Genomic DNA, 24,080 nt, shown 5'->3' on the forward strand with positions numbered 1-24,080 from the left:
CTGGTTGCTCTGAACATCTTTATTTTGCCTTTGTTGTTCTGCAGTCTCTATAATATGGCTGGGTGTGAATATAATTTTATTTATCCTTCTTTAGATTCATTGGGTTTCCTGAATGAGAAAATAGATGTCTTTCAACTAGAAAGTCTTGGAACTGCCATCTCTTGGAACTATCTTAATTTCTCCCATTCTCTACAATCTCAGAATTCTAAACAGATGTGTGGTAGATCTTTTCACTCTATCCTCCATGTATCAAAACATCTCTTTCCTGTGTTCTATCTATATGTCTATGTTTCATACTAGTTAACTTCTTCAGATCTGTGTGCTGGTTTGCTAATTATATCTTAAACTGCGTCTAGTCTACAACTGTTAATCCCTTCCATTGAATATTAATTCCATGGGATTGATATCATTCATTAAATGTATCATTCACTTAAACAAGCTTTATCTGATTCTTATTCAAAGCTGACTAGTATTGGGGATATATTTCTGTTCTTTACCCATGCACTTTATTCCAGCATTTTCTTTATATATATATGTAAATAAATATATATCAAATATACTCATTTTACATCCCAATATCTGGGATAGCAGTCCGATTCAACTGCTATTGCCTCAGCTGATTCTTGCTCACATTGCCCTTTCTTCTTGTGAGTAATTTTTATTTTGAGGTCACATTCCTTGGAACACTACTTGTGGGATTTTTTTGCAGCCTGGGTGAAGGGTGCATTCACCCCGTGTGTTTTTGTTTAGATCAGATACCTGTTGGTCCATTTAAAAACCCATATTCCATTTGGACTTTGCAGACCACACAGGGAAGCATGAATTGGGCTCCACATCCATAAGAGGGTAAGCCTGCTACAGATGGCAATGACTCGTGGAAAACACAAACATTTCTTTCTCCTCTGGACAGAGCCAAGGCCCACTGAAAGATGTTTGCCCACATTGACCCATTGCAGTACAGGCTCTTGGGTCCCCTGGCTTTATAAGATAGATCCTGATCTGATTCTCTCTACTTGGGGACCTGAACTCTTCACATGTCACAACCCGGCAATGATTGGCCATGAGTGCCAAGGGCCCAGGCCCCAAGATCAAGAGATGCTCCCAGACAGCCACAACTTCAAGGCAGACTTTGCTCTATGGATTCCAACTCCACCTCTAGAAATTAATTTCTCTTATTTTCTTGCCACGTCAGCTGTGCTTTTAAAAATGGATGTAGAATGTGAAATGACAGACAATAGAGACTCAGAAAGGTGTCAGGGATGGGGAGGGAGTAGATAATGAGAGATCATGTGATGCATGCAGTGTACATTATTCGGATGCAGTGTACACAGTATTCTGGTGATGACTACACTAGAAGCTCTTCCTTCACCACTACGCAGTGTATCCATGTAATAAAATTACACTGTACCCCATCAATTTATACAAATAACATTTTTCTTTTAAAAATATGCATTTTATATGATATTCAGGATTTCAGGCATTTTGTTGAAGGTGAGTTGTCAGGCTATCCTCCATATTCCCAGGAAAGGAAGGAGAAGTCTCGTCTTTAAAGCATCATCACTTTTGCAATTCTTGGATACTTGGAAATGTGCAGAGCCACGTGGCATTTTAATTTCTTTTCTTTTTTTCTTTATTTTATTTTATTATTATTATGTTTTTTTAGAGACAGGGTCTCACTATGTTGCACAGGCTGGTCTTCTTAAACTCCTGGGCTCAAGTGATCCTCCCAGCTCGGCCTCCCAAACTGCCGGGATTACAGGCATGAGCCACTGTGCCTGGCCATGGAGTTTTAATTTTCAAGCTCTATGCTTTTCCACAGGCCTAAGGCTTCTGAGAGAACTCACAGGGCCCTCGGCAGAGGCCTGACATCATCCTTTTCCACAGATTTGAAAGGCAGTCTATGTCCTGGCCGCACCCCAGTGCCCGACAGAAATAGAATGAGAAGTATGATCCAGCTGGCAGGATCTCAGCCTTGGAACAGACAGGCAGTAAGAAGGATTTTCAGCTATGTGGTCAGAAAAGTACCATGAAGGATGGTCACAGGGTAGGTAGGCCTGGGTGGGAAGCCATATCCTTCACGCAAACTCACAGTTGTTACATTTGATACAAACTCTTTTCTTTTCCCTAGAACATCTGGCCCAGGATTCCTCTGTCATTTAAAAACAAGCCATCAACAAAAGTGGAGTCTATTAATAATAATGGAGTGGCTTCTACTGTGTTCCCCCTTGACCCCCTGACCCAAACTCTCACAGTGCCTCACACACCACAGTACAGCTGCCTGTCTGCTGGAGGGGCCATTTATTTCCCGTCACATCTCCAGGATGCAGCCCAGGGCCTTGCACACATGGTGTCCTAACTATTTTCAAATAAATGTAAGAATAATTTTTCTGTTGGGACTTACCAGATTTAGAGATATCATCTGAGGAGGTAATGTTTTACGGAAAAGCAGCTCCATGGAGCCAGTCCCTAATGATTAGAGGTTCTACAAGAGTCCTTCTAGAGACCACAATCTGGACCAGGGCGTGGCCACCTCCCCGTGAGCTGCGCACTCCGCAGAACTTGTCTAAATACCAACATCAACTTTGTTCAGAGCTTTACAGGTTCAAATTGCTTTCACATACATCTTATTTACTTCTTATAATGGGAGAGGAATGCAGAATACTATCCACTTTTTTTTTTTTCTTTTCTGTTTTTTAAGATGGGGTCTCATGCTGTTGTCCAGGCTAGAATGCAGTGGCCCAATCATGACTCACTGCAACCTCAAATTCTTGGGCTCAAGCCATCCTCCTGCCTCTGCCTCTCAGGTAGCTGGGTCTGCAGGTGAGCACCAACATGCCTGGCCTTTTTTTTTTTTCAATTTATTGTAGAGATGGGGCCTCATTATGTTGTCTAGACTGGGCTTGAACTCCTGGATTCAAGTCATCTTCCCACCTCAGTCTCTCAAAGTGCTTGGATTACAGGGATGAGTCACCACACCAGGCCCCATTATCTGTTTTTTTTTTTTTTTTTTTTTTTTACCACTAGAAAACAAGGCTCTGAAAGTTGTCCAGGGAAGCACTGGATAAAACATAACCCAGGTCACCCCACCATGTTCAGATGATAAGTACCCCGAACCCTGAACACCGTGTTCAGATGATAAGTACCCTGTCCTCAAAGTCCCAGAAGCTGATTCTCCATCAAAACTGAAGAGGAAAGGACTGGAGAGCATGGGACCTGCTTTCCTAAACCTCCTCATGATATCAACTGCCTGTATGATTTTGGAGGGGGCACTAATTTTCTAAGGTGAATTTTCACTGTCTGTGACCAAGAGGCTTTTCAAAGTTGTGTATTTATTTACAGGAGCATTGGCGAATCGCACATCTGCAAGGGGGGTGTGGGCAGCTGGAAAGCAAATGCCCTCCCAAAGGAGCAGCCCTGCCCAGCTCTGACAGATGGCTGCCATCTGGGAATCATTTCATTTTTGTAAGAATTAGGCAATCTGGGAATTTATATGAACCTCCCACTTGTCAAATACTGGCACTAGTAAACAAATGTTTTATATGCCGTGAGCCAAATAGAATACCTCCTAGAACCAGATCTTCCTCTTGGGCCACCTGTTGCCCCACATGGGTCTGATAATCCCTGGAGTCCCACCTGCCTCTTGGGATCTAGTCTTCTTTTCACTGCCCCCTGGACTCATTCCCCCTTGCTCTCAGGGTAATCCTGGGACTAAGTGCTTTCAGTCCCATTACGACTCAAGACTTCATCCTTTGAAGGACACAGACATTATTTTGTTCATCAGATGGCCAAGTCAAATATGACAAATCCATGTAAATAAATGCTTAGCCAAGTGGATCAAGCATTTATTGGACATACATATGAGCAAGGTACTCTGGGTTTGTATAACTTTTCCTTTTTCCAGGTACCTGAAATGTTCTCCACCACAAACAAAATGCCACTTCATCACCATATGGTCACGAAGACACTATGCACGATCTTCGGAGTCCAACATGCTAGGATTCACATCCTATCTTCACCATTTACTAGCTCTATGACCTTGATCAAGCTATTTAACTTTTTGGACCTTAGTTTTCTCTCCTTTAAAAATAAAGAAAATACCACCAACTCATTAGTCTGTTGTGTAAATTACTCCAGAAAAGCCAATATATAAAAAATACTGGCACTAGATAAATATTGATTACCTTCTGCCCATTGTAAAAGGTTATGGTGTTAATTCCATCATACTTCAAATCAGATATTGTATGGAGCATGCAAATAAGCAGTTTTTAAGCTGTGTTTCCCCCACCTGAGTTAGGAACACATCTAAAGAGTCTAGATATGGCATATGACTCCCTCTTTAAAAAAAAAGTCACTGTTTAAATGGCTTTAGACAAAAGGGTAGAAAATGAGAAGTTGGGAATTTACAAAATCTTACTCAGAACAAAAACAAACTCAGAGACAGCAACAGTACATGCATTAGCCTGACTTGCAGAAAAGAACACAGATTGACTCATTTTACTTAGTGAAAGTAGATAATAATAGCATTGTTTTCAGTTAAGTAACATCAGCCAAAAGAATATAAATACCATTAGACTGAAAAGTATGAATAACTGTGGCTTTCTCTTTGCTGGCACTTTCTCATAATTGATATAGAGATCTATTTAGATGGAGGTTTTGATTCCAAATTTCATGTTCAAATTTTTTTAATTGATAAAAACCTAGAAATAAGATTTTGCAGTGGGGTTAATGGCAAGTCAGATACGGAAGTAGTCAGAGAGAATTTGGTTTAACTCAGTAGTCCCAAATCATTTCACCTCCAAGTACCCCTTCCTGTTATCTCTCTCTCAACAGTTCTTATGCTTTGAAAGACAGTCTAGTAAGCTTCACTTATTAATAATTCATCTTCCCTTTTTCTTCAAAGACTTATACAATTGCCAATCAGAGTTCCTAATCGGCTATGATAACCAGTGTTGACACACTTTGCTGATATTGATCCTACCAAAAGCAAAGAAATGTGAAGATTTAGTTATCCTGTATGGCCCTATTTCAGAGTCACAAAAATTCCATTAGGTTCTATAAAACATGAAATAAGCTTGCAAACTCCCCTTTCCACCATCACAGTCCTCCAGGAGACCAAGATTCCCATGATGAAAACAACTTGTTTTGTTGAGCAAAATAGAATGATGTTTTTCAATTAACACATTTCAAATGTGATTTGCTTCTGAACAAATCACATGGCCATTGAGGCAAAATTTACAACTGCTCAATACAGCCCCCCTCCCCACCCTTAGTCACCTTTTAGTTTTCTGTGACACAAGGATCCATTCACATAAGTAATACAAGAACTCCTAAAGTAGCTCTCAGAATGCAATAGACACAGAATCAGAATGGTCAAGATGAGCCCCTCAGTTAATGTTCGTTGGCATACACTTCATCACCATTCACTCTGTGCCTTCGTCATAAGCACTGTTTTCCCATCATGCGTGCTGATGCATCCTCACACACCCCACTGTTACTGCCTCGTTAGGTCTGTTTTAGGAAGTCAATTTTGGTCACTGACACTATGTTTTGGGCTAAACTGTGTGCTTCTACAATTCAAATTTTGAAGTCCTAGTGCCAGTAGCTAAGAATATGACTGTTTGGAGACAGGTCTTTAATGAGGTAATTAAGTTAAAATGATGTCAGGCCCCAATCCAATATGAGTGTGTCCTTATAAGAAGAGGAGATGTGGACACAGACAGATGTAGAGGGAACACCATGAGAAAACCCAGGGAGAAGATGGACATCTGCAAGCCAAGGAGAGAGGCCTCAGAAGAAACCAGCCCTGCCGACACCTTGATCTTGGACTTCCAGATTACTTGGAAATCTGGAAGTCTGGAAATCTTGGATTCCCAGATTTATTCCAAGACAACAAATTTCTGTTTAAATTACCCAGTCTGTGTTACTTCGCTCTGGCAGCCCTAGCAGACTAATATACTGTACGAAGCAGAAAACAGTTAAAAATATCATTCCTTTAGTGAAAAAAAAAAATAAGCCAATAGACAAGGTTCCGTATTCAAAGTTGGATGCCTGCTGGTATAAGTTAAAGAAAAAAAGACACTTGGTATCATTTGAGAGGCAGTGGAGAAAATTCTACTATTAACTATGTTTTTATTTGGATGTACAAATTAAATTACAACCATCCCTGGAGGAATGAACACATTACTCTCATTATTATTAGCAGCTTAATGGTATTTTGTGGAGTCAGTGAGATCTTTCACAAGTATCTAACTGAGATCAAACAGGCTGTAAGGAGAGGAAGTTTTAATGGGATAAAAGAGTACAGAAAGAAGGGAAAAAACAAGTTTAGAATATGCAGAAAACTGAATAGAGAAAGCAGCAAGAAAACATGCCCAAAGAAAGAGAAGCCTATGAAGACAGGGAGAAACTGCACTCCTGCCACAGCCAAATACCCTGCACATCACAAGCACAGGCAGGCTCTGGAGTTAATCTACTGCTCAAAGAGGGTCAAGCCTCCATCAATAACTAGTAATTTCCCCTCTCTCTCTCTGTCTCTGTCTCTCTCTATCTCTCTCTCTCCCTCTCTGGAAGCAGAGAACAGACTGTTAAAGGATCTATGCATCTTGCAGGGACTGAGGCCCAAATAATCTCACTTTCACTTCCTTCCTTGCTAAAGTAAACAGTGTTCCAGGCATGACCCGACTGTACCACAATCTCCATTTGAATCACATTTTCTTCAGAGAAGTGCAAAGCACTTCAGATAGAATGCTTTCCTTATTCATTTTCCAGGTACTTTGTGCTATGCAAACTACAGACTACAATCTCTCTCTGAAACCCAGAATACCCAGAGCAGGCATGTTAACAATTTCTGTACCCTGGTACTCAGCATCACCACAAATCTCCATTACTGCAACCCACAAACCCCGTGGACTCACAACTAACCCTATATCATTCTACATTCATATTTTCAACACCCTTCAAAAAAAGCATTGCTTTCTCTTTTGTGCATTGAAGGAAACAAAAATGAAGACAATAAATGGCTTGCACAAGGCCACGATAAATTAGCGGAATGCCTAGAAATGTTCCTGATACTAACAAAAATGAGCAAACATGCTATAACACTATAAAATCTTTATGTAGTTGACATATTGTAAAAACAAGCATATAATTAAAAATATGTAACAACTTTGCAACATTCAAGCATGTGTGCATCCCAGCATCTGGTAATAAATGATGAAAGTTTAGAATGAAATGTCATTTGAAGACGGAAGATGCACTTAATATTCCAAAAATAGCTTTACTGATATTTTAATTCTTCCTAAGATTGTAATCTTTCCAATTTCCCTTTTGTCAGTATCATCTCCCATCCTCAGAGTTTGAAAACACATTCTACCTATAGACTACCAAACAGGTAGCAAAGAGGAATTAAATAAGAGATCCCTCTCCTCCATAGACAAAAGCAGCTTCATGGCTGCTAGCATTTAGCATGAATTATTAAGACAGAAGTTTGAATTATTTCCTTTACCTGTGATCTCAGGTAGATAAGTGGACACTGAAGTATTTGGGCTTACTAGGTCAAAGTGCTACTAATTTCTCAGTTTACTTCTTAGGACAATTCTAGCAAATTACTTTGAAACTATAAATAGTGCAAACAACAAAAGGAATTAATTAAAAACCAACTGCTTATCTTTGACTTTAGAAGAGCCGACGATGTTACCAATTCAAAACTTAAGAGAATTGTTCTAGTGTTCTATGACGCTGCTCCAGGCCAAAATGGAAGGCCCCTCCTCTGGGCTTTTCTAGCACCCACAGCTTCCTTCACCTGGACACATTTGCCTGTGAACTTTTGTACTGCACCCGAAACACCTGGAGAGATATCTACCAGACCCTCCCACAGGCAGGAAGCATTTTGAGGGCAGGGTTTCTGATTTAGTTAATTTCGCATGGCCTGGGCGTGGTTCATATGAGTTGCTCATCCCAGTCGTCTTTCTCCAAAGGGCTGAAGTCAAATGTGAGTACTTAAGCAACGTATGCCTGGAGTTATATTTTGCTACATAAGCCTAGGGAAAGCTGGCCCCTTATCTTACAGATAAGAGAAAAGAAACCCAGAGGGGATATGTCTTTTGTTCCAGTCCTGCAGCTGGTTAGTGGTAAAGCCAGAATGAATAACCATGTTTCCTGACTCCAAATTCCAGCACTCTTTCCATACTTTGTACACTATATATAGATCCGTCCTTCCTGGCTTTGTACTTCTGTAACACTTGATAATTCATTGCCACAAGTCAGTAACTACATGGGCTTCACATCCTGGGAATTAGCCGATCTCACAGGCTAATTCCAGGAGGGGTATTCCAGCAGAATTCCTCCCTAAAGCTTTGCTTTAGTAGCTGCACGTTCCATAACGCCCTCTGCAGGTGGGAAAAGGACAGCTATGGCCTGGTAAGTCAATGGGCCAAGTCCAGGCAGGCCATAGGTTGAGCCCACCTTGAGGTGTTTGGAATAACTGAACACCTGTGCAGGTCTCTCTCAGGCCCCTAGGCCACTGGCAGGGATTTTACCTGGAGCCTGTGCGTGCATGCTGTGCAGCACCTTCACCCAAACTAAAGCCCCAGTGGAGCTGGGCTTTTGGTTCAAGTAGAGTATAAGGGTTAAAAACCTAAGCTATGGAGTAGAACTGCTTAGTTTGACATATGAATCTGCTTCTTAATAGCTGTTCTGCCTTCAACACATTATTTAAATATTCTGTGTCTGTTTCTTCTTCTCCATAAAATGGAGACAATGGATAATACTCCACCTCCTAGCATGGTATGAGATTTAAGTAACGTACATGAAAAACAGCGGGATCCTGACTCACAAGTAGGCATTAGAGAGATGGCCGGTATTATTAACACTACTACTACTCATCTAAAACAAAACAATTTTTAACCATTAACTGCACTTGTTGGTTTCACCATCCACTATGATTTGGCACCCAGTGAGCAAATATTTTCTTTTTCTTTTAATTTTTAGAACATTTGCATGATACCCTAAACACATAATCTAGGGAAATGGCTTGTTATATGAATAGTCTCCCTTAATTAGCTATTAGTTGAAGAATATATCCCAAATGGCACGGTAAATTACCCTGTGTTTGAAAGCAGGTTGAGCATTTCACCGACAACATTCCCAAATTAGGAGCAGTAAATTAATGTTGAAAGTCCCTCCGATACCTGTTGGGACCCTTCCCTTCAGTGCCATAGGCTTCATCCTCATGAAGCTCTTTTAAAGTGAACACCGAAGGAATCCCTATGTATTGGCCACAGTGCTCTTGGAAGGATTACCTCTGCCCTGAAAAAGAGAGGTCATGTCAAAGGGGCGTGAGCACAGCGCTCTCCACCTCTCAGAACCAGACAGCACCTCTTCTTCAAAGTGGGGGACCACAGAACCAAAGCTGTTCCACCCCTTCCTGGAAGCTGCAAAGTCGCCCGGCGGGCGTTCGCCTCTTACCACGAACTCCTCCAAAGTCTGATAGGTCTTGCCCCGGAACTCGCAGTAGTTCTTCCTCTCCTTGCACTGCGGGCAGCACTGGCTCGTGTCGACGTGGATGCAGCGCGGGTGCAGCCTCGGACACTCGGGCTGCGCGCACAGCGGCCCCTCCTCAGTGCACAGGCACGGGCAGGCCGAGGGGCCCGGTGCGAACTTCTCCCCGATCGCGTACACGAAGCCGCTCTCGTCCACGCAGCCCTTGCCACGGTAGTCCGGGTACACGTACTCCTCGGGTGGCTCGGGCGTGGGCGCGAGTTCCGGGCCGATCGCGTCCTGGGCGGCTGCGGCCAGGGCTTCCCCCTGCGGGGTGTCCCCGCGGGGCCGGACCTGCAGATCCCCGGCCTTGGCGCCCCCGTCCTGGGAGACCCAGGCCTGCTTCAGCTTGCTCCACGGCTCACGGCCGGCGAGCCCACGGCCGCTCTTGCTCTTCCAGTCCCGGCCGCTGCCGCCCTCGTCCCTCGCCGGGCGCCCGAGCTCGTTCACCCGCCCCGGGCCGTCCCGAGAGGCGTGCTCACGCTTCTCCTGGCCCGGCTGCTCTGGTGCCTGGGCCAGCTTCTCCAGCGGGATGCTCGGACTGCACAGAGCCACCATCAGGCAGCAGGTGACCAGGAGGGAACTGGAGAGCGCGCCAACTGCCATCGCAGTGGAGCTGGGCATCCCCTACCACGTCCCGGCGGGCGGGCGGGCGGGGAGCGCGGCCGAGGGGCGAGTCGCATTCACAGCCCGGGGGCGCGCCGCCGCCAGCCGGGAGCCGCCGTCCCTGCGGAGAGAACAGCAGCACAACTGAGCCCCGCGGCCCGCGCGCGCCCCGGCCCGCCGCGGCCCCCACCCGGGCTCCGGCATAGCTCTAGATTAACGAGCTGGGCGACGGGGGCGGGGGCAGCATGCCCAGCGTCGGTGCAAGGCCGGGGTTCTTAGACATCACAAATTGTGGAGCGATACATTGGAAGCGAAATCCAAGAACGACACCGGCCAGCGTGTTTCTGATGTAGTCGTGATTGGTGTTGGAGATGCCAAGGGCGGCTTGCGGAGCCCAGGAAACTCAGCGAGCCGGGCCCGCGACCCCCTGCAAAGCTCTGCTGGGAACCACGTAATTTAGGCACCCAGGGTGTCCCTCCCTAGGTCCTGGCCACATTTCCCAAAGGTTATTAAATGGAGAATTCAGCAGTGGAGTTAGAGACGGACGAATGTACAGGAAGATAAGAGGGAAACTCTTCCTCATTTGCTTTAGGGGTTTGTGCTGGGAAAATGCGGGGAGGTTAAACAAAGCTTCTCCTAGGACTCCACGATTCATTTCTAACAACTTCTTAAAAGACTACCGTCTCGGGAGCAGACGCCCCTTCCCCGCTCTCTAAGCCCCGCTGCATGAAAGGATGCCCTCTGCCCCTTGCCAGAGGGCCGGGTTGGGGATTCCCGGGGCTTCAGCTCCTCTGCCGGCCCGCCCCTCCCAGCCTTGGGAGCCAGGTCGCTGGCCGCAGCGCTCAGTTTTGTAGTGTCCTGGCTGCGGAGCAGAAGCGCCCGGGCAGCACCAAGGTGTGCAGTGCGGGAGGCTGGGGCCCCAGGGCGCAGAGTGGGGGCAAGACCCTCCTACTCGCCGGATCCCGGCCAGCCTTTCTGGATTCCAAAGTTTCTGCCGCCCAAAGAGGCTAGGAGAGCCCGAGACGCCGCAGGACACCGGCAATCCCGCCTCTCTCCGCCCCACTCCCCGAACGCCCCCATTCTGCGCACTCCGGTGCGTCTGTCCCCTCCCCCTCAGCCCTCCTCCCTGAGGGCTCCGGACGCGCCCGGCCCTGCTCACCCCCTGCCCGGTCCCTGCCGACCTCAACACTGGGCGAAGCGCCCATATTCACAAACTTGGGCGGGGGAGGGGATTCCTCCGTAGCAGCTGAGCGGCGGAACAGAGCTGGAGCGCGTCCGGCCGCGCGGGGACACCCAGCATGCACCCTCAGCCCTGAAGACCGGCGCCCAGCCTACATACATGAGCGCAGGGCGCGGGCCGGACGCTGGGCTCGCGGCGGGCGCAGGGGTAGCAGCGGCGGGCGCGGGCCCGGTTTACCAGCACCCATCCTGGGCCGGCCGGGGACCCGCGCGGGGCGGACCGCTGAGAGCCCAGCCCCACCTGCGCACTCCGCCCGGCGCGCGCACCGGGCTAGGGCGTCTCTGGGGACTCGCTCATCGCGCTGCCAGCTGCCGGTGGTTACGGCCCCAACTCGCGTCAGTGCCCGCGTCTCCCTCAGCCGCTCATCCTCCGGCCTCGTCCCCGCTTCTCCGAGACCAAGAGCGCCCCGGGGGCCACCCTGGCGCCGCCTCGCTCCTCTCCGCGGAGGGGTTCGGGGAGCTCTCCAGACCCGGCAGCCGGAATGTCTGGGCAGCTGCGGCTCGTCGGAGGGAAAAGAGAAGCCCGCAGCGCGGCCGACGAGCGAGTGGCACCGAAGCCAGCATGGGAGCCAGCGCGCCCGCCTCCCGCCTCCCCCTGCCGCAGCGGCCTCCGCCCGGCTCCCGCTCCGCTCCCTCCGCTGCTGCCCCCGCTCTGGAGGCCCCGCCTCGGCCCGGGCTGCCCCGGGGGAGGCCCTCGCGCTGTCCCCGGGGGAGGCCCTCGCGCTGTCCCCGGCGAGGCCCTACTGCCGCACCCGCTCCCTTTGCTGCGCCGGACCAACCTGTCAGTCGTCCGCGCGGCCGCGGCCGCACCTCCGCCGCCAGCCGCAGTCCCTGCCAGGGCTGCCATTCTCCAGTTGAGTTACTCACTTTGCGCTGGACCTTTCATCTTGGCTTTTCTCTTTTCTTTAATTTCTTCCTTCCTAATTGGCCCCCTCTGGCTTTCCTCTGTGGACAACTTGTTTCAGCTACTGTGTTCAGTTTGGGATTCGAAGGCCGTGTTAGTTTAGCAGACTGTTGAGACTTTCTCGTCTTTGCATTCAGAAACCCAGAGAAATAGACGTATACGAGTAAGAAACGTAAAAATCTCAAGCGCGAACTTTCTGAATCTCTGCCAATCTCTCCCCGCTCCCATCTTCCTCTTTCTGCCTGCTCTCTCTTCTACTACAAATAGAAACCTGTTTCCTAACTTCGCTAGAATCCTCAACTGTTAAGCAGAGGCCCGGTTGTTTTTACTCTTTGATCTTGTGTAAAGGAGAAAAAGTCAATAGTACCTGTTCAAGTTAATCCCCGAAATTGAATTTTCATGGAAATGGCCCAGGGCAGTGGTTCCCACTCATGGCATTTTAGAATCCCTGAAAGTGCTCGGATGGTAAACAGATAAGCTTCCCTGCAAGGTCAGGCCCTCTGGCTGGTGGGAACTGGGGAGGCTGGTTTGGGACAAGTTGTTTCTCTCTGTTTTTAGTATAGACACACACATCTTAGCTGAGGTGCTAGGAAGCCCTCCTTGAAAGCCTGAGAAGGCTGCCCCTCCACCCCCTCCAACACACACACAACCAACAGGGCTGGATGGAGGATTTCTTTCTCTCTCTCTCTGTCTCTTTTTCTTTTTTCTTTTTTTTTTCAGACGGAGTCTCGCTCTGTGGCCTAGGCTGGAGCGCAGTGGCGCGATCTCCACTTACTGCAAGCTCCAATTCCCGGGTTCATGCCATTCTCCCGCCTCAGCCTCCTGAGTAGTTGGGACTATAGGCGTCCGCCATCACCCCCGTCTAATTTTGTTTTTGTATTTTTAGTGAAACGGGGTTTCACCTTGTTAGACAGGATGGTCTCGATCTCCGGACCTCGTGATCTGCCTGCCTCGGCCTCCCAAAATGCTGGGATTACAGGCGTGAGCCACCGTGCCTGGCCTGGATGGAGGATTTCTATGTACAGGATGATTTGAGCCCTTCTGCTGTTTCAGTTCTCAGTCTCATTTTTCCTTTTTTTTTTATGTTTTAGAGACACGATCTCACTTTGTCACCCAGGCTTCAGTGCAGTGGCATGATCACGGCCCACTGCAGCCTCAAACTCCTGCCTCAGCCTCCGGAGGAGCTGGGTGTACAGGTCACCACACAGGGCTAATGTTTTTTGTTTGTTTGTTTGTTTCGTTTTGTTTCATTTTGTTTTTTTTTTGTTTTTTGTGGGTTTTTTTTTTTTTAGAGATGGGATCTTGCTTTGTTGCCCAGGCTGGTCTTGAACTCCTGGCCTCAAATGATCCACCTGGCCTCTCAAAGTTCTGGGATTACAGGTGTGAGCCACCACACTCGGCCCTTTCATTTCTTGTTACCCTTAGAAAAGAGACAGGCCACATTTGCCTGTGGCTGCAGCAGCCTACCCACCCACCTGCCTCTCATCACATGTTCTAATCAATTATGGCTTCTGTGTCTTTATGATGCTCTAATCCAAATATCACACCTTTCACAACACCACCAAAATAAAAACACGGCTCGAGGTGTGATCATATGTAATGTGCAAAATGGGCCCTCAGTTCTATAAAATCAAGTGCTTTTATAGCATGGGTTAGGCTACAAATTTTGTTATTTGACTTATTAACTAATTCTGTTCTTGTCATTAAATATCGTGTTTTGTTTTGCCAACAGTACTCTCATGTGGTTACAATGGGGTAGCCCCAAACACATGTGACTCATAAGAACGAAACAGTAACATGTGTCCAGGATTGTAACTGAAAAATTGATTGGGGGCTCAGCTGAGGAAATAATGATGTCTCTTTATTGATCCCACCTCAATCACTGGTCTCTTTGAATCAGAAACTTCTTGTCCCAGCCAGCTGCTTTCAGTAGAAAGCCATGAATATGAGATAGCCAAGTTTTCAATAAGAGGCCTGACAAAACTGAGGATGAATTAAGTGACCAAGTGTCCAAATGGCTTTGTTCTGTTAGATGTTCTCAGAGATAGTGTTATAGGCCTGATAGAATGAGGGAGGAAAGCAGTTTCCAAGGGATTGCTGTCCTTTGTGAAGAAGAACAATACCCATGCAGCTCGATGAGCTGAGTAATTCGAGAAAATATAGGGGACTTTGCAGATGTTGAAGGAATATACAACTTATTTATTGCCAGTGCAATGAATTGTTGCGATTAACTTTTCTTCTTTCCTTCCTTCTTAGTTCCTTTCTTTCCTTCCTTCCTTCCCTTTGCCCTCCTTCTCCCCTTGCTCCCTCCCTCCTCCATCTCTCTCCTTTCCTTTTCCTCTTTCTCTCCCTTTCTTTCCTTCTTTCCTTTATTCCCTCCCTCCCTCTTTCCTTTCTTCCTTTCCACTTATTTTCCTTTCCCTTGCTTTCCTTTCCCTTCTCTTCCCTTCCCCCCTTTTTCCCTTCCCTTCCTTTCCCTCCCCTCCCCTCCCCTCCCCTTCCCCTCCCTTCCCCTCTCCTCCCCTCCCTTCCCCTCTCCTCCCCTCCCTTCCCCTCTCCTCCCCTCCCTCCCCCTCCCTTCCCCTCTCCTCCCCTCCCTTCCCCTCTCCTCCCCTCCCTTCCCGTCTCCTCCCCTCCTTCCCCTCCCCTCCTCTCCTCTTCCCTTCCTTTTCCCTTTTCTTTCTCTCCACTTCCCCTTCTTTTTCCCCTTCCCTTTTGCCTTTCCCTTCCTCTTTCCTTTTCCATCCTTTCCTTTTTTCCAGGCTACAGAGTGCAAGGCAGGAGCAGAAAGATCTCTGGTCAGGGACTGAGGTGACATGGGTGTAATCCAAGTTCCACCAGGGGCCAGTTTTGCAACTTTGAACAAGTCACTCAGTGTTACAGGCTCTTTGTTTTCTCACCTTTAAAAGGAAAAAGAGAGGATCTCTGAATGAATAGGAAGCCCAAAGCACTCCAGGAATATAGCACATTTCTGCTTTCATGCCCCGTTTTAACTGAGTTCGTTGCTTCCGTTTTCTTCCTGTGTGCAAGAGTTAAATCCATCTGCTGAGGTACAGTCATATTTAGTAGCCAGTGTGAGAGTCTGAGCTTGGCCACAGGGCCAACCCTGAGCAATGCAGAGCAAGTGGGTTCCAGGCAGGATTCTAGGCCAGTCACCTTTCCTGTCCCTTTTGGCAGAATTAATCTTACCTTTATTTTCTCCCCAGAGAGTGGTTTATGTTTCTTATAACAGTCAACTTTTTATGTCAACTTTTTTTTATGTCCCTTCAACTTTTTTTAATGTCAACTTTTTTTATGTCAACTTTTTTTTTATGTTCCTTTTAACAGTCAACTTTTTCATGGCTCCAGATTATCTGTACTCACTTCTGAAATGGTTGCTTATTTAAGGGCAGTGGCTATGCTTTATTCATCCTTCTTAGAGCCAATAGGACCAATTGAGGAGGGAAAGGGAAAAGGAGGGAAGGAAGCAGCAATAGAAGGAGGGAAGGAAAGAAGGATGGAAGGAGGGGAGAAAGGGAAGGCGATTCAGAGGGAGGGAGGAAGAAATGCGAGGGAGGGAGAGAAGAAGAGCAAGGGAGGGAAGAATGGAGAGGAAGGAAGGAAAGAGGGAAGGGAGGGAAGAAGAAAGGAAGTAAAGAAAGAAGAAGGTAGTGAGGGATGGAAAGAGGTAGAGAGGGAATGGGGGGAGGGAAAGAAGAAGGATGAAGGAAAGGGAAAAAACGTAGGAAGGAAGGAAAGAAAGAATGAGGGAAAAGAAGAAAGGAAAGAGGGAAGGAAGGAAGGAATGAAGAAAGGGCAGGAGGAAGAGAAGAATTGAGGAAGAGAGGAAGGAAGGGAGAAAGTAAGAAGAGAGGGAAGAAGGAAAGGAAGGGAGGAAGGGAGAGAGGGAAGGAACAAAGAAGAAAGGGAAAAAGAAGGAAGAAAAGAAAGATGGGAAGAAGAAGGATTGAAGAAAGGGAAGAAGGAAGGAAGGTGGAAAGAAAGAGGATGGAAGAGGGAGGGAGGGAAGGAAGGAAAGCCAAAACTAGGAGAAATTAACTTATTATTTATACAATATTGGGCAAGTTCACAACCATCTCATTCAATTTCTTACAATACTACCAGTCTTAGCAACCATTATTGTTTTTCATTTTGCCCATGGGAAACCATGCCTCAAAGAGGTTGAGACTTGATTAAGGTTACCCAACTAATAAGGCAAGTGCCTGGTTGGCAATGACACCTGTGACTGCACTCCCAGTGTCCTGTCCCAGTACAGCCCCACTGCTGTCTCCTCCAAGTGGGCTGTGGCTCTATGACTTACTATTCTGGATTAACTGGCTTTCCCCGGCTTCTCTATCCAGCCAGAACTGCACGACCTCGCACACTAGGCCTTACATTCATCACAGCAGAGAAGCAACAGGTCATGCAAGGATCAGAGTGGGTTGTAAGGGCCTTGGGGGCAGTCCTGAGATGCCACTCCATCTTCATGTCCTCAGGCCAGGACCCCCTCTAACAGGGACTCATGTTTGCCCACAAATGAGAGAACACATTAACACGTGCATGGCTGAGAAAGGATCCCTTGATGGATATTATCCCAGACCCTGAGGAAGAAGAGTCAAGGAGCAGGTTTGCCTGGGAGGAAAACACAAGAGACCACGCCCCAGGAGGAGAGGCATCTCAGGGCACCCATTTGCAAGTGAAATAGAAGAGAGGTAAGGAGCTCGGGTGTGCTCACAGAAGGATGAGACAAGGTCATCTGCTGCAACTGAGGGTGCCAGCTGTTTGTGGTTTGAAAGTGGAAAAGAGACTGTGTGGGAGAAAACATAAACGAAGTTAGGATGACCGCAGACCTGACCAGGAAACCAAGAAGGCCTTAATGGAACGCAGATCCAGCCAGCGAGGGAACCTTGCATATTTGCTCTATGGGGAGAGCTGCTTGGGATGCCAAAGTGAGCCAGCTTTACAGGTGGCAGTGGAGAGAACTGGCAGACTGCTGTCATGCCTCACCTCTACAGGTGAGGAGACAGTGTGGCTGCCCTGGGGAAGGAGGGCCTCCTGGGAACTGTGTGTTCCAGGCACAGCAGCTGCAGCAATGTCTGCAGAAAACACAAAGGGCTCCCCACTCCTACTCATGCACTCACTCCTCCCGCTGACTGCAGATTGCCTGAGCCCAAGGAGAAGAGCTTTCCTTCATTTAGTTCACACCTTTGGCAAAGCCATTTAACTTGAATTCTGGGCTTGGGCCAGTGAAGGAAATGCTTTGAAACCATCTTTGAGGGTTAGAGGGAATAAAAGCCACTTCCACCTGAAATCAAGGGTCAGCAGGATTGTTGTGGTTCAGGCAGAAAGGTGACCATTAATGAGTGGGAGAGGCCACTTTGGTGCTCAGATGGCTTTTTATGGATGTACACAGAGCAGGCCTGGCTGTTAAGGGAGCCACTAGTTAAAGTTCTGCCCTGGAACGAGCTACCAGTCGGCAGGGCAACAGCTCCATTACTGCTTCCCCTTTTGATACATGTCTGCGGTTGAGAGTTACTGTTCCCTGGGCTGACCCGCCGCACATGCTGCCTGATTACAACACACCTTAGGGACTCATCCCTTCTGCTACAATGCCAAAAGTCAGCAGCATCTGTTCAGATAATCAAATGAATGACTCACAGATATTCTTCTGAAATCAGTAGCAAAATCTTACTCTTTGAAAAGAGGTTTCCAGGGATCCATTTTTTGTAGACTATAAAGTCATCCACTGTACTGGTATCACAGACCCCGTAGATATGGACTAGAAAGAAGTTTCAGAAACAATTGTTGTGAAACAAAGGACTATCAAAGTTTACTACTCTAAGAAGTACAATAAGCAGTTGGCTTAGAATGGTTGGAATTGCAGATGGCACAGCACTGTGCAATAGTGGGAAAGGATCTAGGTCCATAAAGCAGAGGTAAGAAGCTTCAGGTGGCATTTTTAAAGGTGTTTCCTCTTACCTTTGGAGAGTTCCAAAGGAGGAAATCTCTGGCTAGTGCTGCATGCCATGTGGCCCTATTTGGACAGGATTTTTCCTTGGAGTCAATAAAGGGAACCTGAAATCCACTCTGGAGCCCTTCTGAGTTGGGATGTGTTTTCTCCTGACTTCTGTGGCCCATGGTGTTCCCAGGAGCCAGACACTGGACCTGGCTGTGATACAACAAGAGATGGAGTATTATTTATACCCTGTGGTCTATGTAGGGGATGGTTTGCTTGGCTGAGCACAGCAGAAAGCAGTGCAGGAAGGGGAGGGTGTTTCCAGGTGGGCTCATAATGAGTGGCTAAGAGAAAAAAACAAACTATTTTTAATTTGCTTTCAAACCAAGACAATCAACACAGAAAATTTCTGTGGCCAATTGTTTGGGGATTACCCCCAACCATAAAGCAAGCAATCAGTTCTGCAGTAGACACCAGCTGGGTGTCCTTCAGTTCAATTCTGATTCCGTCTATCTGGAGATAGCCTCAGATCCCACAGGCTGGGAGCTTAGTCCCCAAGATTGCTCCCACTTCTGATGCCAATCTCAAGGCCCAGGTTGTTTTACCTGTGCTTCTGAATGACTGACTATAAATTGGGGATCCCATAAGTCCCCTTCCTGGGTTTGATTAATTTACTAGAGTGACTCACAGAACTCAGGGAAAGACTTTGTTTACCAGTTTATTATAAAAGATATTACAAAGGATACAGATGAAGAGATACATAGGGCAAGGTGTGGGGGAAAAGGCATGGAACTTCCATGCCCTCTCCAGGTGCCCCACCCTCATAGGAACCACTGCACATTCAGCTATCCTGAAGCTCTTCAAATGCTATCCTTTTGGGTTTTTATGGAGGCTGCGTTAGGCAGGCATGTAGGTTAAATCATGACAGACTCATTAAAATACAAGAAGATATTACTTTGGAGACTCTAAAGATTTTAGCAGATATATGCCAGGAAGAAGAGTTGAAGACCAAATATGTATTTCATAATATCACAGGGGCACATGCATCTTTGGTGGAGTGTCAGGAAAGTGGGTCTCCCGGGATGGCTTATCTCCTTGGTCCCAAGCTGGTTGAGCTCTAGAACATTCCCTGGTGTGCCAAGGGGACTTTGAAATTCTCTGGGGCCCCTCAATTCTTTCCCAAGTATCACCAGCTATACGGGACAATAGCAGAACCTGAGGATGGGAGGTACAATGGATTCCCTCTGTAAACAGATGATCAAGAACCTGACTTCTCCCTGACACTGCTTGAAGCTCTGACACTGGGCCTCATACTTGGGCTGGGGCAGTGGGTGTGTGCTTCAGAAGAATCCTGGGCTCATTGTCACAAGGAGGTAAGTCCTTGTTCCAGACGACTTCTTCATGGGATCTAAACATGAGAACATATAGATATCTAGGACTTACGGGACAAGGACAATGACAGTGACCACCCCTACTCTATCTCACTTCTGTATTTCTAGCATCTAGAGCATGTAGCATCTATAGCATGCAGCAGGGACACAATAAATGTTTACCAGATCAATTAACAAAGAATCACAAAACGACATGACACAAAGTGCATTTTCCTACATCTCCCGTTACCAACCCCCTCCACTCCCTCACCCTTCCCCCTAAGCTCCCCACCTCCTCAACACCAACCCACTAGGACTGTACTTAATCATGCAAAACAGTTCTGCGAATACACTGAGCCCTAGGGCACTGAGGGAGCACAGGCCTCCGGACTTCTCTGCCATTTTCCAGGCTTTTCCAGGCTTTTCCAGGCTTTTCCAGGTACCACTTCACGCCCTTACTCAGCAACATGCTAGCTAAGTTTTATCTCCAGCTATTGAAAGAAACTCCTTCCTTTCAGCACCAGGCATAAATAAGCCTGAAATTTCTCTGTGGTTCTGGGCCAAGAATTCCTGTTATATCAATTTTCTCATACCTTATGCATCCTAATTCTTCCATACTCCCTTGTGATATTCAAGAAAACAATCCTTTGGAGGGCTATTGAGGAATTCAGCACCTGGTTTCCACCACTGGCCAGTGAAGAGATGCTCAGGAATCCATGGAATTTGAGAATGGAGAGGTCTTCTCTGTTTTATTCCTCTGGAGTTGGTATCATGTACTTAATCACTGGCCTTTAACTTCATTCTTTACATCACATTATTCAATTTGGTCTGTTATTCTAATAATTGACATTCCGTCTTCCAGCAAATTAAATAACCAGTCCCTGCTTGGAGTTCTCTGAGTTTCCTGGATATGTGGTTTGATATCTGACATTAACTTGAGGAAATTTGCAGTCATTATTGTTTCACATATTTCTTCCATTCCTTTTTCTCTTTGTTCTCCTTCAGGAATTCCATTACACATATATTGTTCGTTTTGTAGTTGTCTCAGATAATTGTCTCAATTCCATTCTATTGTTTTCAGTCATTTTTCTCTTTGCTTTTTAATTTTGGAAGTTTCTTCTGATATCCTCAAACTCAGGGATTCTTTTTTCAGCTATGTCCAGTCTACTATTTAATAATAATAAGCTCATCAAAGGCATTCTGCATTTCTCTAACAGTAGTTTTCTTTGCTAGTGTTTCTTTTTGGTTAACCGAAATTTCTTAGAATTTCTATTTCTCTGCTTACATTGCTCAATTGTTCTTGCATGGTATTTACTTTATCCATTAGTGCCCTTTGCATATTAATTATTGTTGTTTTAAATTTCTGGTATTGAAATTCCAACATCCCTTCCATATCTGGTTCTGATGTCTGTTCTGTCTCTTCAAACTGTTTTTTTGTTTTGTTTTGTTTTGTTTGCCTTTCAGTGTGCCTTGTAATTTTTTCTTGATAGCAGGGCATGATTTAATGCATGAAAGGAACTGTGTCAATTGGCCTTTAGTGCTGTGGTGGTAAGGTATGGGGAGGGGAAACAAGCTATAGTCCTGTGAGTAGGTCTCAGTATGTGGCAAGCCTGTGCCTCTGGACTGTAAACTTCATGAAGTACTTCTCAATTTTTTATCCCACTTTAGATGGCACAGGATGGCTGGAGTGGGCTAGACTTGGATATTCCCCTCACCCAAGGTAGTTAGACTCCAAGAAAACTCTGTCAGGCTAGGCTCTGGTTAACTAGTTTCTTCTGAAGGCAGGCCTTGTTAAGAAGAGAATGCTCTGGTGTATTCAAAATAGTTCCTTTTCCCCTCCACTTGCTGGAAGCAGGATCCTGTTTGATCTCTAGGAGGCAAAACTCACAAAAGTGTGCCCCTTTCCCCATTCCGTGCCTGGTGACTGGGTCTAGTCAGAGTTTTTCCCTCCAGACTTGTCCACAATGAACCCCCAGCACTTCGTCAATTACAGTTCAGATGTTTCTACCCTGGCACTGGTTCCATGGGGGTTGCTCCTCCATGGATTTCTGCTCTGCTAAATCATCATTCACTTGTCTAATTTAGAGGCAGTGGTTTGGCCTGTGATCTCACTTCCCTGACAAATCTAAAGAGAGCTGTTCATTGCTTTTTCGGTTCACTCAGCTTTTGACTTGTAAGGGTGTTGAGAAGACTTCTTCGCTCCTTGTGTGCTGGACCAGAAACCAGAAGTTCACGAGTATCCTTTGAGTAAAATTTTTCAAATAGTTTCAAAGCCACCTTCTATACTTGTATTTAAATCATATTTCTGCCATGTGCCTCAAAGATATTGTTGCTGTTAATTCAGCATAGATTTATTTTTTATGCTAATACCTATTTTGTTGGAGATTGTGCACTGAAAGATAGATATTGATATCTATTTGACAACAGATATACAAATGTTCGCCATCCAATATCCATTCTCTTTCTTCTGATAACACACACTGACCTGTTTTCCTCTAGAGAACCAACTCCTGCCCCAGTCTCAACACACCTGATTCTTAGTTGGAGCTGCCAGCTGCAGCAGGGGACCCCACCTGGCCAGCATCGTCATCCTTTGGTCATGCTGGATGTTCAAGGATGCTCCTGTGATCAATCCCATTGAGACTGCAAGGGCTGGGTCCATCTTGAACCATATGAAAATAAAGTATGTCTTTTCTTTTCCTACTAGACTTGAATCTTGTAAAAATTAAGGCTTCACCTGCTAGGGTCACCGTAAGTTGTAGGTAGGTTCTACCTGAAATGGAGACAGCACAGAAGAAAACTGAAGCAAGAAAAGAAGACAAATCAACTCCTGATAATGTGATGTGAGGTGTGAGGTCCTTGCAGGCTCAAAGAAGTTTCTAACTGGTTCTCTTTGTAATCACCAGAGCCAATTCACATCTTTTTTTTTTCCCCCAAGCTTATTTGAATTGAAGTCTTCTGTCACTTGGAATTTCAGAAGCCCTGACAAATAAAATGGTTCATTAATTGAATCGGCTATATCACAATTCAAATGGTGGCCTAACAACATATCTGCAGATATCAAAATTCTACCATAATAATTAGACTATAAATGGTTTTTAGTCCTATTTTCAGTATTCTCAAAAGTGCTCGCTTAGAAATTAAGCCACTGCTTTTTCTGCACAAGAATTCCTTTCATGCCATCCCAGCAAATCTGCCTCTATGCGCTTAGATGCAGAACTGGTTCTGAATTGTGCAAAAAGCCACCGTTGCCAGCTCTGCTCCATTTTTTTCTGGCAGCCCCAGCATCCAATCAAGATTTCTGGATCTTTTCCAATTATAACACCATTTGGAAATACTCAGCATTTTCCAGCCTTGAATAACGTATTGATCTCTTTAAAGTAGAAAATATTCTCACAGACCCCCAATGTTGACTTAAATTGTTTTTATTATAATTTTACTTAAATATATATGTAAACATAAAACACTACAAACTGTTAGGCTTATAGCTTTTAGACAACTATAAAAATAAACTTACAGAACAGACGTAATATAAACTACAAAACCAATGAAATGGAAACGAGCTACATTAGCTTACCAGGACAGAGCAGAGAGTATTCCCGAAGCCCCATGCCTGCCTCAGCTTGGGAGGCCAATGTTTCTAATTACTCTGAGTTCTGAGCTCAGCATTGTCAGAGGATTCCTGCCTAGCGGGGCCTGGATTCTCCAACATTTTTCTGTATTCAGATTATTTCAATACTTCATTAGCATGGCTTCCCATAAAGTCACTGGCCTCTACTTAACATAACTGTAGCTGTTATTTATGAAGACTCTCTGCTGTGTCTTACTGAATCTGTGACTATTAAAATTGAACCAAGAGCAGTATCAGCATAATAATAAACATTTGAACAGTGAGAAATAAAATCACATGATGGCCCTCAGCAAGGTGATCGTCTAAAGATCTAAAAGATGCTTATGTAATTTTTAACCAACTTTATTGAGGAATAGTTTACATACAATAAAATGTACAGACTTTATATGCTTGGATGAATTTTGACAAATATATACATTTGTAACAAACCCACCAATCAAAATATACATTGTTACCCCTCAGTAAATTTCCTGTTGTTGATTTCAGTCAATATCCTATCTGACTGCTATGAAAGTTGTCAGAATCAAAATGGAGTCACTAATGTTAAGAAATCACTGACAAATAGAGCTGGGAAAGGCTATGAATAGGGACTTCTCATGCTTGTATGCCTGACAACAAAAAAGGCTACAAAAACCAAAACTTTGCACAAAGGCTGTCACAACCTTACACAAAAAATCTTCCAGGACATCTGTCCAGCAACTGCCTGTCCAACCTCTGGCTGGTGTCACCCTTGCTATTGATCTTTGTAGTCAAAGATAATTATTTAAAAGCAATTATGAAATTCTTCTCATTTTCCCTTTAAAATCCTTGGTTTTCCCTTACCTCCCTGAATACACACACAGTTTAGTATGACATGTC

The 24,080-nt window shown here is 45.7% G+C and overlaps 1 protein-coding gene across 4 annotated transcripts in view; it reads right to left on the reverse strand.

The window, feature by feature from the left end:
- VWC2 (von Willebrand factor C domain containing 2) overlaps window positions 1–11,991 on the reverse strand; it is a 164,357-nt gene extending 152,366 nt beyond the window's left edge. For all 4 annotated transcript variants that reach the window (XR_004026354.1, XR_004026353.1, XR_004026352.1 and 1 more), the window contains exons 1-2: window positions 11,483–11,991; window positions 9,466–10,264 (exon numbers count right to left, since the gene is read on the reverse strand). Coding sequence is in view for 1 of the 4 variants with exons in the window: in XM_030795769.1 (XP_030651629.1) it covers window positions 9,466–10,161 (696 nt within the window). In the remaining 3 variants the exon portion in view is untranslated. The remainder of the gene's footprint in view (window positions 1–9,465; window positions 10,265–11,482) is intronic.
- Between the last annotated feature and the right edge of the window lie 12,089 nt (window positions 11,992–24,080).

This window comes from Nomascus leucogenys, chromosome 17 (genome assembly GCF_006542625.1).
Source record: "Nomascus leucogenys isolate Asia chromosome 17, Asia_NLE_v1, whole genome shotgun sequence".
In the NCBI taxonomy this organism is placed as follows: Eukaryota; Metazoa; Chordata; class Mammalia; order Primates; family Hylobatidae; genus Nomascus; species Nomascus leucogenys.